The following is a 14,909-nucleotide window of genomic DNA, read 5'->3' as shown; positions in this document are numbered from 1 at the left end:
CTTATGGATTACTTTTATGCTGCCTGGTGCTTTTTGGACCTTCAAAGTTATGGCCACCATCAACTTGCATTGTATGGACAGAGCTAAAATATTATTTTAAAAATCTTTGTATGTGTTCAGAAGAAGAAATACAATCATACACATCTGGGATGGCATGAGGGCGAGTAAATGCTGAGAAAATTGGGCAAACCATCCCTTTAATTTGCCCCCAAATTAGACTTGGCAAAACAAACAAGCTTAAAGTGCAATTTGCAAACAATGAGAACATTTAATGTCTGTCCAGATGTAACAAATGATTTATACAAAATAGTGATGCATCAAAGAAAATATACAACATATGTTAAAATACTGTGGGTCTTTGATCATTTTTTTCTCCTTTTACATTATTGGGTTGTCTATTTCCAGTTAATTTTAGCAGGTGCCAAAACACCATCTATGCCACAATTATTCAAGGTCCAAAAATGTAATTTACCTGCATTAGCTATCTTTTTCTAAAACCAATCTGTTGTTACAACGTGACTGGGCAAAATGGTAAGAAATTAGAGCTTTGTGTGGTTGATCACAGGCTCAGGGGATATGACCTCTAAACGGGACTTAAACAGCCGAACTGACATACATCACAGTTATCACAGTAACCCCCACCCCTTAATCGGTCCAAACGGACATTTCCATGCATGTGTTCTGCTGGCAAAGAAGCCGCCAATGAGAGCTGAAGGCTCAAGCTAAGATTTTATGTTCTGAAACAGCAGCAGGCTGAAGTTGGGGTCCAGATGCTGGTACACTGTGCTGTCATCTCTCACAAACTGCAAAATTCAGGCACTCATATGTAGTTTATTTTGAGAATTTGCATCTCCTGTGGGCTGAGGAAAACAAGTGAGGGAAATGTACGGAGAAAGACAGTTCTCGGTCTTCATGGCGGAAGTTCTGTAGCACAGGGGTATGGGTCCAGTTACTATAATGGTCCATTTGAGGGCAAGAAACTGCCTCAACGTGGGAACAATGCGATATGAGGATCAGGGTGTACCGCTGGCTCAGAGTGCATCACCACCACCACTGGTTAACAGCAGAAACAAGGCAACGAATCATGTCTGGGCTGACCAGGAATTTAAAATGCAGGCCTAGCAATGAGCTTTAAGTGGCGATGCAAGCAGCACAGATCTAATCGTTTGCTACTGCTTTCTTCATATACTGAATAAGAGAAAATATAATACATTTTGAATAAAATACAACAGCAGCAGATGCCATTCTAAAAGTAGAGGCAAAAGGAAGAAAGGAGTGAGATTAGGAGGGAAGAAAAAGAAGGTGTTGTAAAGAGCTGTGGCAGAACAGGCAGACGGGCCATGGCCATGTTGTTGCGCTGACCCGGTAAGCAGTGGAGAGGAGAAAACTCAATCTCTTCCAGTCCAGAGATCATTGCATTTCTAAAGCCAGGGAAACATCTGCCATCTTTTCAAATTCTTATTCTCCCTTTTGCTGATTCGATCTCCTTCGCTCCCCTGCCGTTTGCGGGGTAGGTGAAGGGGGGGAAATCTTATTTTTGAAATTTCTTTTGTGTCAGTCTCGACTACCTAGTAGTCATCTAAATCAAAGAATTCATCATCTCCCTGGTACTCCATGCCTTGGAAATCCACCCGGTACCGCAAAATTCCTGAAAAGAACAAGAACATGAGATGAAAAAATGCCCCTTGATATCATCGCTATTCAGATATTTCTTGAATAATAATGTGGAAGAATACTCACCACCAATGCCTCCAAAGCCTTTCACAAACTGTGATCCCTCCTGGCTCTTGTCTGTAACAATTTCCAGGGTGGCCCCAAATTTCTTGTAATTATTGGCGAACCACTCGAGCAGCGGCATGCTCTCAATAAGCTCGTGCTCCTGACCCGTCTAAAACAAGCACATACGGTACAGTTTACATTACATCTCATATTGGAACTGAGGTAGACCGGTATATCGGTTTTACTGATTAATCGGTGCCTATAGTTGATTTTTGGAACTAGCGATTATCAGCAAAAGTTGCTGATAGTTTTAATCTAGTGAATGTAGGCTATAAAAACCTTAATTTGGTAAATCCTTAAATACGGAGGATTGTAACGAAGCCAAGTCTTCGTCATTTCAAAACAAGTGTATTTCAGGCTTGATTATAGTTAAAAGTCTGGTTATTATTGGGATTTTGGTTGCACAATAAACTGCAGGGATTTTTTTCATTTTGGACACTTGTAGCCTCAATGTCTGTGCCCCTCATAGTAAAGAAAGATGTAAAAAAATGTTTTACATTCTATAAACTATAAATAATTAAAAAAAATAAAAAAATAAAAAAAACTATTGGTTGATTAATCGGTTATCTGCCTTTTCCACTACCTTAGTTATAGGTATCTGCAAAATCCACTATCAGTCAACCTCTAACTGGAACCACATATAGGTTATATACTGAAAGGTAAATATTACACAACAATAGGCAAATTCATCCAGTTCAACCAAATGTGCATACAGTGGTGTCCTTAAGTCTGAAACCACAAGTTAAAATGCATCTAGTTAGCATATTCTCTAATTTAACACAAATTTCATACTGAATTAGAATGAATGGAGAATGTTCAAAAGGGCATTTTGTGTTCTTCAATGGAAGCAAGAAAGCTGCTTACAATTGTCAATGTCATAAATTTGCTTATTTGATTAATGACCTAGAAATAGTGCAGAATCTTAAATATTTCATAAGGTTTCTTTAAAAATTTTCAAAATCCTCAAACTTTATTTCCAGGTTTAAATTCAGTTTTGAATCCTAGATTTTAATGTGGCATTTCTCAAACTTCTGGATCCCACTATATATCCTAAAACAACAAAGCAGAACTACAATGACTAATGTGTTGATGACATCATAATTGTTAACGATCAGGTGTTTTAACTCAAAGGCTGACAATTTGATGTTAGGTCAGGGTACAACTTTAATTACAGAGATTGTCACTGGGTGTTTGAGAATAGCAATTAAAGCTCACAAGAGGGATGCTCTGGGGGAAGTGTTCCAGCAAACAGTGCATTTTAAGCTACTTTCATTCAAATCTGTCATATCATACATAAGATGTATTTTGTGACATCTCTTCATTTACCTCTTTGTCAGTGAAATGAGACTTGTCCTTCTCCTGTTCTGGTGTCAAGTAGAGTGTCTTTTCATCTAATAAAAAATAATTGAAATTAAAAACGAGAAAGGAACATTTTTATATTTTGAATACAATCGGTACATTTACATGCAAAGTTATATTCGAGCTAGAGCAGGTTTTTGTGTGGTCAAGCTACAGTATTCATCTGTCTGTCCAAGCATACGTGACACACTGCGTAATCAAATATTCGAAGGAAAGGCGTCACTCATCCAAAAATGAACATTACTACATTTCTGCACGTAACCTCTTTTTAAGAGCATGCACACACTGCCGAGGCCAACCGTGGTCTGCTTAATGTTTACACATGCTGGACGATGCCAAGCTACAACTGCATTATTTAGGTCTGTTAGTCAGACTTATACAATTGAGTCAGCATTTATAGACCAAAAAATATATATATATATTTTTAGTTAGACTGAAATCAAACTTTTAAAAGTGCATTTGAACGTACTGATTGTGAGAGTGAATGTGTGTTTACCATTTTCCGGTGTAGTGTTTTCTCCATGACAACGTAGGACATAACGCATTGTGTCCAGGTTCTCGTAAACTATAAGAATCTCCACTGCTCCCATCTCCAGTGCTTTGAGTGTGTCTTCAACTCCGAAACAGTACTTCCCTGTATCCTGACTGATCTCATCAAAATATCGGCCTGAAATCAAACAAATTAGTCACTACACAATCAAGGACATCATAAAAATTCAAACAGGCAAACAATCATAAATACATTTTCTAAAAATGTATTATTTTGATTTCACAGAAAGCCATGGCTTTTGGGGGGCCTGGGTAGCTCAGCGAGTATTGACGCTGACTACCACCCCTGGAGTCACAAGTTCGAATCCAGGGTGTGCTGAGTGACTCCAGCCAGGTCTCCTAAGCAACCAAATTGGCCCAGTTGCTAGGGAGGGTAGAGTCACATGGGGTAACCTCCTCGTGGTTGCGATTAGTGGTTCTCGCTCTCAATGGAGCACGTGGTAAGTTGTACGTGGATTGCGGAGGGTAGCATGAGCCTCCACATGCGTAGTCTCCACGGTGTCATGCACAACGAGCCATGTGATAAGATGCGCGGATTGACGGTCTCTGAAGCGGAGGCAACCGAGACTTGTCCTCCGCCACCCGGATTGAGGTGAGTAACTGCGCCACCACGAGGACCTACCAAGTAGTGGGAATTGGGCATTCCAAATTGGGAGAAAAGGGGATAAAAAAAAAAGAAGAAAGCCATGGCTTTTATTATGCTTAATTAAATGTCATTTTAGAAACATCTAAACCAGTTTGAAATGTGCATAGTTGTCCATCACCCTCATCCACCCTGGAAATTATTGTTACCTATTAGTTTCTTTTCTTGGATGAATTTAACATTGGACAGCACTTCTGCTGAGAGCTCAATGGCCTGGTTGAATCCATTCTCTCCTCCATATGATATGTCAACCAACTTCAGAACCTTCGCTTGTAATCTCTGCATGTTCCCAGAGAGAAGACCATAAAGTCAGAAAAGGCCTAAAGCTGAATTATGAATGCTGAAAGATGATTAAATTAAAGAACACACCGGATCAAACATATCTGACTGGCTGAGCTCCGTCTTGAAGTCGGCTGATCCGGCGAGCACCAGTCCTGCCACATTGACCTTATCATTGGACACAAACAGTTGCACAGCCGTCTCTGCAACTTTACGCACATAGTTATGTCTTTTCTCCATTCTTAAACGTGCAAATCGAAGAGCCGACTGCCCTCCTCTACCTGGTAGCAAAGATAGAAGTCAGTAAATTAAAAAAAAAAATTAAATTAGGAAAGAGGCACAACAAGCGATTTGAAGACATTTTTACCGTGCTTTTTGGGCAGGTCCACGGTAAACTTGTGAAGCACCTCCCTGGTGTTGCCTTGTAAAGTCCCAAAAAGGGCGCCGCTACCATCAATTACAATGAAGCCAAACTTACTGTCATCTGACAGCAGCGCTGTAAGAGCCTGCAGACATATAAATGGTAAACTTATTTTTGTCCACCCAAAAATTTTAATTCATCATTTACTCACTCTCATGCCATCCCAGATGTGTGTGACTTTCTTCTGCAGAACACAAACAAAGATTTTTGGAAGAGTATTTCAGCTCTGTAGGTCCATACAAAGCAAGTGAATGGTGCCCAACACTTTAAAGCTCCAAAAAGGACAAAGGCAGCATAAAAGTAATCCATAAGACTCCAGTGGTTTAAATCATGTCTTCTGAAGTGATCCAATAGATTTTGGGTGAGAACAGACCAAAATGTAACTCATTTTTACTGTACTTCTTGCCATTGCAGTCTCTGGGCAAGATCATGATTTCAAGCTTGATTACACTCCCTGGTGCTTGATGCATGCGCAGAGCGCTAGATGGCGCTATAAGAAGTGTAATCGAGTTTGAAATCATGATCAACAAAGAGACTGCAGATGTCAAGATTTAAAGTGAAATCGGAGTTATATTTTGGTCTGTCCTCACTCAAAACTGATTGGACCACTTCAGAAGATACGGATTTAAAGGTGCTGTAAGCGATTTTTTTTAATGGAAAGGTATGCAAAAAATGTTCCTACTCCCTGAAAGATATTAATGAATTAAGTGTTGAGATCTCTCAATGGTATTTGTGACAGCAATAGACTGTGTAAACAGCAAACAAAAATGTGTCCACGGATCGTGGACAATGATACTTTCTGCCTGTCAATATTTTTGCGCGTTCACATAGTATTGTAATTGAAGCGAATTGAGGCATAATGCATTTTTATGCCATGTTGTTCATAACAGCTGTCAGTTGAGGGCGCTACTTTGCAGCTGTTCTTTTTAACAACCGCTTCTGCTCTCACTGAAGCTCATTTTGCTATCTTTGGAGTTCGGGGTTTTGGAAAGAGGGGGCGTGGGTAATCCAATGGCTGAAATCGCTTACAGCACCTTTAACCACTGGAGTTTTATGGATTACTTTTATGCTGTCTTTATGAGCTTCAAAGGACCCCATTCACTTGCATTGTATGGGCCTACGGAGCTGAGATATTCTTGTAAAAATCAGAAGAAAGTCATACACATATGGGATGGCATGAGGGTGAGTAAATGATGAGGGAATTTTCATTTTTGGGTGAACTAACCCTTTAAGTAATAGCAGACCTCTCCTCAACAAGATGCATGATTTGAGGTATCATTCATGTCCAAGCACAAACGGTGCGGGGCAAGTTACATATCGAAGTATACTCAGGGTAAGGGGGTTGTTTCAAAAATTTAGTAAATGTTTGTTTAGAAAAATATACATATTTTTGTAAAAATGTACATGTACTAGGAGAATCTATCACACATGGGTAACTTTACACTACAGAAATATAAGAAGGCATATGACAGGTAGGAATGCGTGAGCTCGGTTTTGAGGGTGTAAAATCAAGCAGGATGTTCTCAACTTTTGGTCGTAAACGCTTGCAATTTTCCACTATCCTTCTGACAAAATATTGCCATTGAAATCAATGAATCTGCAACATAAACTGTAGTGTGCAGGTACATTTATGGCAAAAAACATGATAACTATAATTATGAAAAAGACAAAAACAGTTTGTTCATTATCTATTCCCTGGTGCTCAAATGCTCTCACCTCAGTGTGGAACTTGTTGTCACATAAATACAAGGATGTGTTGATTGGTTTAAAAGGCTCAAAATCAATGTTGACTTTCTTCTCTTTGCCTTCCTCTGTCACTATGGTGCCACAATACACCACCAGGCCATTGGGAGGCACTGCAAAATAGAGAGCAAACTTACAGGGGGATCAAGAGAGACCACACCCAAGAAAAGATTAAATCAGCTGCCATACAAACATGCAAACCACATACACTCCATTGAACCAATACATGCACAGTACATCTGTTTGAACTGCCAGCTTAATGTTTAAACAAGACCACCAATAAGAAAAGTTAAGGTGATCAACAGTCAAATTCACTGATCAGAGATGGAAACGGTTATATAAATACTTCCAAAATATCTTGGTACCAACTAAACCCCATCTGCCACATTAACAACCACACACTCACCTTTGTTGTACAGTTTGAGTCTCTGCTGTACTGAGGTAATGGCTCCCAACACAGATAGTCTGTTGACTCTGCTCTTGATGTTCGAGGCTGTGCCAAACTCATCGGCCAACATCTTCGCCACACGTGAGATCTGATCCTTGGGAGGGATGATGAGGGAAATCATACTGGTGCCATTTCTGAGGACAAAGTTTAGAGAAAAGTTTAGCAAGAAACACAATATCCTAAGTATGTACATAAGAGAGGATGCAACGGAGCAGGATTTGTTAAAACTGTTTCATCTCGTTTCAGCCTCAATACAAATAAGTGACATTTATTTATATAAAATGAACTTGAAAGATACCTTATAACATTTTAAGTTTATGACTGTATTTGTCAAGGTGTGACATGATACATTAAGACAGCATTTCAACTACAATCATAATGCCATCGCAATGTACACTATTAATTTAAAATAACAAGTCATAAAATTGCCATTTATGTTTTGGGGAAACAAAACATTTAGCCTTTTATATATGGCCCAACCTAAATGTCACGTTCACCATCCAAATGCTTAGGCGCCATCCCAAGTGGCCTTCACATATCCAAAGCTCTCGTTATTCATCATGAAAAAATTTGTAATCATTAAAAAATAAAGCGCTTTACTGTGCGCGGTCTTATTCTCCGTCCACCATGCTGCTCTCTCTTCAACAGCTGTTAGCAAGCTGGTTAGCATGTGGGATCCCCCAAGAACGAATCAAATCACACATCAGATGTGTTGCTGTTTGTCATTCAACGCCTGTAATACAAATAAAGAGGATGAGACCGAGTTGAGCCTCACCCTCTGGCCGCCTCGAGGCTTTTGATCAACTTCTTAATCTTCCAAATTTCCACGTTTCTATCCGCTGCGCTGGGGTCGTCCGCCATCTTCCTCGCGCCGTCTGGACCTGCTGGGAAAAAAAGAATTCTACTTTAGCTGGCTAACACGGATAACTTGAATTATCGGCGATTTTAAAGACCGGTCATTCAAAATAAAGTCTCAAAGTGCACTGGTTGACTATATATGATAGAACGGATGGTTGGACAGTTTAAGGGAGGCTTATTGTGGGTAAGAAAGAGAAGTGGGACTAAAGTTTGATGCGCTAACGCCACCCAGCTCGCGGGCCTCTCTCCTCTCGCGTCCGTGAACACCGTGCCACGCGCCGCTCGCGGGAGATAACCCTTAAAAGAGCCCTTAATATATCTTGATTTAATCAACATTGCTAGAATCCTCAAACGCATTTTATTGAAAGCGGTGTCAGTACGATACTTACAGGCTACAGTGATCCGCTCCGCCGTGTCCGTACGGCAATTACTTAATGGTCCAGAGCGAGTTCGCCGCTGTTTTTCACAGTGACCTGATACACTTTTCGTTAGCAGCCGGTTTACTCTTGCTACGCGTGGTGCTTCGATGGAGGCTCACGTGGGGAAAAGGCAGAAATTCCATTTAGTATCACTTCCTGAAAACGCGACGCACGGGGGTGTAGTTGGAGCTATGTAATTGGGTGATTGTGCTGTCAATCAAAAAGGGTGGAACAATGCCGTTTATTGCAAAAACAGAGATAACGGTCACATACGATGGAAATACAATACAATATTCTGCAAATAGTAAACTGAACAAAGAGAGGTCTCTTTTTCGTCTGAAGCAGAAAGATATAAAAATTATTTTACTCGTTTATAAATGTACATTTATATAAAGATTTTTTTCTTCTAAAATAAGATATATATATATATATATATATATATATATATATATATATATGTATATATATATATATATATATATATATATATATATATATATATATATATATATATATATATATATATGTTACTGGTAAAATGAATCAGTCATAAACATTCTTAAGTCTATGCAAAATAGCTTTAAACAGGGTTTAGTTGACATTACCTCGGCTCTGTGCAAGTGAAAAAATTCAAAGTTAATAATTGTATAGTGTTTTTAATTTAGATGAAGCCCTTTTTTTCTTATATATATATATATATATATACACACAATTTTATTATTATTATTATTTTAAATGAAGCCTATTTTTAAGACTTTTTTTATTTTATTTTTTAATTTTTGCTTTGTTACGTTATTATATACTATTGAAATTGTAAGGATTATTAGTGGTGCTTGCAAAGCATCACTATTGTAATCTCAAATACTTATTATTATTAGTAGTAGTAGTAGTGCTTGCGGAGCAAAGCATCACTATTGTAATCTCACATACTTATTAGTGGCGCTTGCGGAGCAAAGCATCTCACATACTTATTATTATTAGTAGTAGTAGTGCTTGCGGAGCAAAGCATCACTATTGTAATCTCAAATACTTATTATTATTAGTAGTAGTAGTAGTGCTTGCGGAGCAAAGCATCACTATTGTAATCTCACATACTTATTAGTGGCGCTTGCGGAGCAAAGCATCTCACATACTTATTATTATTAGTAGTAGTAGTGCTTGCGGAGCAAAGCATCACTATTGTAATCTCACATACTTATTATTATTATTGTTATTATTAGTGGTGCTTGCAAAGCATCACTATTGTAATCTCACATACTTAGTGGTGCTTGCAGAGCATTACTATTGTAATCTCACATACTCAGTGGTGCTTGCAAAGCATTACTATTGTAATCTCACATACTTATTGTTATTATTCTTATTCCGTACAAAATTTGGCACCTAACTAACCGCACCGTTTGTAGTAGACCCATGAATTAGGTGTCAAATCGACTGGCCTATTGACGACACCTGTGCTATGACTTTTGTAAGGGATTGGGGGTACGGTGCACCCCTGGGGGGCAAAAGACATCCCAAAAATGTCCCATAGGCATACTATGGCAAGGGTCTCGCCCATGAAAAAAACTTTTTTCCCCTACTATGGCAGTCAATGCAAGAAAGTTGTCAAATCATATCTCCCAATCAGAATAACATAGAGACATGGGGGCAGGTTCATTTAAATCGGACTACCAATCAATCTTTAAGGATCATCTTTGAAATGGTGTAGCCACGCCCTAGCACCCATTTACGGCACCCTAGCATAGACTTCCATTCAAAATGGCTCAGAAGGATATCTTCAGAACAGAATGTTGTAGACACATGGGGATTGGCTCTTTTCAGTCAGATTAGTAATCAGCCAATAAGAATCTCTCTGGTCACTGGCTAGCCACACCCTAGCAACAATTTAGAGCACCCTAGCTACCAGCCCTATTGACTTCCATTAAAAATGGCTGAGAGGGATATCTTTGGATCAGAACATACTACAGACATGGCATTTGGCTTATTTCACGTGGATGAGCAATCAGTCTTTATGTATCCATTTGAAAAACTACTTAACCACACCCTAACAACCACTTAGATCACCCTAGTAACCATCCCTACTGACTTCCATTCAAAATGGCTGAGTGTGACATCTTCTGATCAGAATGTCCTAGACACATGTTGGTGCTCTCATTTGATTCGTGCTGGCAAGCCGAGTTCGAACATACCCTGTGTTTGGGGGTAAAATGTACCCCAGGGGGGAAAAAGGGGGCAAAAAAAACTTACCAAAAAGTCCCATAGTGTATTATGGGAAGATAATTTTGTTCCTACTATGGCAGTCAATGCAAGAAAGTTGCCAGATCATATCTCCCAATCAGAGTGACATAGAGACATGGGGGCGGGCTCATTTCAATCGGGATACCAATCACTCTTTAAGTATCACCTTGGAAATAGCCACGCCCTAACAACCATTTATGGGACCCTAGCAACCACCCCCTATTAACTTTCATTCAAAATGTCTTAGAAGGATATCTTCAGAACAGAATGTCGTAAATACTTGGGGATTGGCTCTTTTGAGTCAGGTTAGTAAGCAGCCAATAAGAACTACTCTGTTCACTGGCTAGCCACGCCTTGGCAACCATTTAGAGCACCCTAGCAACCAACACTATTGCTTTCACTTAGAGTGTGATATCTTTGGATCAGAATGTCCTAGAGACAGGACAGTTGGCTTGTTTTAATTGGGTGAGCAATCAGTCTTCAAGTATCATCATGGTAACTACTTAGCCATGCCCTAGCAACCATTTAGAGCACCCTAGCAACCAAACACCATTGACTTCCATTCAAAATCACTAAGATGGGTATCTCAGGATCAGAATGTCGTAGAGACTTCCGGGTTGACTTATTTCACTCAGGATGGCAAGAAGCCTTGTTAATATCACCCTGGTAACTGCCTAACAACCAGATAGGGTTACTCTAGCAACCAAGTAACAAATCACATATCTCTGCAACAGAACATCATAGAGACTTCCGGGTTGACTTATTTCACTCAGGATGGCAAGAAGCCTTGTTAAGTATCACCCTGGTAACTGCTTAGCAACTAGATGGGGTTAGCCTAGCAGCCAAGTAACAAATAACATATCTCTGCACCAGAACATCGTAGAGACTTCCGGGTTGACTTATTTCACTCAGGATGGTAATGAGCCATGATAAGTATCACCTTGGTAACTGCCTAGCAACCAGATGGGGTTACCCTAGCAACCAAGTAACAAATCACATATCTCTACACCAGAACATCGTAGACACTTCTGGGTTGACATATTTCACTCAGGATGGCAAGGAGCCTTGTTAAGTATCACCCTGGTAACTACCTAGCAACCAGATGGGGTTACCCTAGCAACCAAGTAACAAATCACATATATCTGCACCAGAACATCGTAGAGACTTCCGGGTTGACTTATTTCACTCAGGATAGCAAGAAGCCATGTTAAGTATCACCCCGGTAACTGCCTAGCACCCAGATGGGGTTACCCTAGCAACCAAGTAACAAATCACATATCTCTGCACCAGAACATCGTAGACACTTCCGGGTTGACTTATTTCACTCAGGATGGCAAGTAGCCTTGATAAGTATTACCCTGGTAACTGCCTAGCAACCAGATGGGGTTACCCTAGCAACCAAGTAACAAATCACATATCTCTGCAACAGAACATCGTAGAGACTTCCGGGTTGACTTATTTCACTCAGGATAGCAAGTAGCCTTGTTAAGTATCACCCTGGTAACTGCCTAGCAACCAGATGGAACACCCTAGCAACCATAGAACAACACCAATATCTCTGCACCAGGACATCCTACTGTCATGGGGGTTGCCTCTTTCAACTTGGGGCAGTTGGTGGGACATTGTGGTGAGAAATTTTGCCATGGCAAGCACCACTCACATTTTCTTCAGGAAATGTAACTATCTAGTTATTAGTGGTGCTTGCGGAGCAAAGCATCACTATTGTAATCTCACATACTTATTCTCTTCTTCTTCTTCTTCTTCTTTCGTACAAAACTCCGGCACATAACTCGTCCCGCACCCTTTGATGTACACCCACGAATGAGGTTTCAAATCGACTGGCCTATTGAGGACACCTGTGCTATGACTTTTCTAAGGAGTGGGGGGTATGGTGCACCCCTGGGGGGCACAAAACCATCCCAAAAAGTCCCATTGACTTAACATTGCAAATTGTTTTGTCATATCTCCTGATCAGAATGACGTAGACACATGTGGGTGCTCTCATTTGATTCGGGCTGGCAAGCTGTCTTCGAACATACCCTGTGTTTGGGGGTAAAATGTACCCCAGGGGGTAAAAAGGGGGGCAAAAAAATCCCAAAAAGTCCCATAGGGTACTATAAGAAGATATCGTTTTCCCTATTATTTAGTCCCTATCATTTAGTCAATGCAAGACAGTTGTCAGATTATATCTCCCAATGAGAATGACATAGAGACAATAAGGGCGGGCTCATTTCAATTGGGATACCAATCACTCTTTAAGTATCACCTTGGAAATGGCATAGCCACGCCCTAACAACCATTTATGGGACCCTAGCAACCACCCCCATTAACATTCAAAATGGCTCAGAAGGATATCTTCAGAACAGAATGTCATAGACACTTGGTGATTGGCTCTTCTGAGTCAGATTAGTAAGCAGCCAATAAGAATCGGTCTGTTCACTGGCTAGCCACGCCCTGGAAACCATTTAGAGCACCCTAGCAACCAACTATATTGCTTTAAATTAGAGTGTGATATCTTCAGATCAGAATGTCCTAGAGACATGAGAGTTAGCTTGTTTTAATTGGGTGAGCAATCAGTCTTCAAGTATCATCATGGGAACTACTTAGCCATGCCCTAGCAACCATTTAGAGCACCCTAGTAACCAAACACCATTGCCTTCCATTCAAAATCACTAAGATGGGTATCTCAGGATCAGAATGTCGTAAAGACATCCGGGTTGACTTATTTCACTCAGGATAGCAAGGAGCCTCATTAAGTATCACATGGGATTACCCTAGCAACCAAGTAACAATTAATATATCTCTGCACCAGAACATCATAGAGACTTCCTGGTTGACTTATTTCACTCAGGCTGGCAAGTAGCCTTGATAAATATCACCCTGGTAACTGCCTAGCAACCAGATGGGGTTACCCTAGCAACCAAGCAACAAATCACATATCTCTGCACCAGAAAATTGTAGAGACTTCCAGGTTGACTTATTTCACTCAGGATGGCAAGTAGCCTTGTTAAGTATCACCCTGGTAACTGCATAGCAACCAGATGGGTTACCCTAGCAACCATGGAACAACACCAATATCTTTGCACCAGAACATCCTACTGTCATGGTGGTGGCCTCTTTCAACTTGGGGCAGTTGGTGGAACATCGTGGTGAGAAATATTGCCACAGCAAGCACCACTCACATTTTCTTCAGGAAATGTACCTATCTAGTTCTTCTTCTTCTTCTTCTTCTTCTTCTTCTTCCATACAAAACTTCGGCACCTAACTCGTCCCGCACCATTTGGTGTAGACCCACGAATGAGGTGTCAAATTGACCGGCCTATTTATGACACCTGTGCTATGACTTTTCGAAGGGGTGGGGGGTACGGTGCACCACTGGGGGTTACAAAACCGTCCCAAAATGTCCCATTGACTTAACATTGAAAAATATTTTGTCGGCTCATTTCTCCGGATCAGAATTTCGTAGAGACATGTGGGTGGACTCCTTTCATTCGGCCTAGCAAGCAGTTTTTGACCATAACATTACATTGGGGGTAAGATGTACCCCTGGGGGATAAAATCGGCCCAAATCTGCCCCATAAGCATACTATGGTAAGGGATTTTTATTCCTACTATTGCAGTCAATTCAAGAAAGTTGTCAGATCATATCTCCCAATCAGAATGACATAGAGACATGGGGGTGGGCTCATTTTAATCGGGCTTCCTATCACTCTTTAAGTATAACCTTGGAAATGGCATAGCCACGCCCTAACAACCATTTATGGGACCCTAGCAACCACCCCCATTATCTTCCATTCAATGTCTTAGAAGGATATCTTCAGAACAGAATGTCTTAGAAACTTGTGGATTTGCTCTTTTGAGTCAGGTTAGTAAGCAGCCAATAAGAATCTCTCTGTTCACTGGCTAGCCATGCCCTGGCAAACATTTAGAGCACCCTAGCAACCAACTCTATTGCTTTCAATTAGAGTATGATATTTTCAGATCAGAATGTCCTAGAGACATGAGAGTTGGCTTGTTTTAATTGGGTGAGCAATCAGTCTTCAAGTATCATCATGGAAACTACTTAGCCACGCCCTAGCAACCATTTAGAGCACCCTAGAAACCAAACACCATTGACTTCCATTCAAAATCATTAATCATTAAGATGGTTATAGAACAACACCAATATCTCTGCAC

The 14,909-nt window shown here is 40.3% G+C and overlaps 1 protein-coding gene across 7 annotated transcripts; it reads right to left on the bottom strand.

Moving 5' to 3' along the window:
- Positions 1–248: 248 nt before the first annotated feature.
- On the bottom strand, positions 249–8,663 carry LOC127433517 (eukaryotic peptide chain release factor subunit 1-like). 7 transcript variants are annotated; one of them, XM_051685494.1, is made up of 11 exons: positions 8,469–8,657; positions 7,997–8,105; positions 7,180–7,355; positions 6,747–6,886; positions 4,977–5,115; positions 4,700–4,890; positions 4,480–4,609; positions 3,635–3,805; positions 3,106–3,170; positions 1,741–1,888; positions 249–1,648 (listed from the first exon to the last, which is right to left on the bottom strand). In XM_051685494.1, exons 2-11 carry the CDS (start codon positions 8,080–8,082, stop codon positions 1,569–1,571), a joined length of 1,326 nt encoding a protein of 441 aa, XP_051541454.1. In that variant the 5' UTR covers positions 8,083–8,105; positions 8,469–8,657; the 3' UTR covers positions 249–1,568. The 7 variants fall into 7 exon arrangements, with proteins under 7 accessions (XP_051541454.1, XP_051541455.1, XP_051541457.1 ...); XM_051685495.1 differs by having other exon boundaries at positions 7,997–8,102; XM_051685497.1 differs by lacking the exon at positions 8,469–8,657 and having other exon boundaries at positions 6,747–6,905; positions 7,997–8,102.
- Between the last annotated feature and the right edge of the window lie 6,246 nt (positions 8,664–14,909).

The sequence above is a fragment of the Myxocyprinus asiaticus genome, chromosome 43, assembly GCF_019703515.2.
Source record: "Myxocyprinus asiaticus isolate MX2 ecotype Aquarium Trade chromosome 43, UBuf_Myxa_2, whole genome shotgun sequence".
Classification (NCBI taxonomy): domain Eukaryota; kingdom Metazoa; phylum Chordata; class Actinopteri; order Cypriniformes; family Catostomidae; genus Myxocyprinus; species Myxocyprinus asiaticus.
This window is presented reverse-complemented; position numbering and strand designations above follow the sequence as displayed.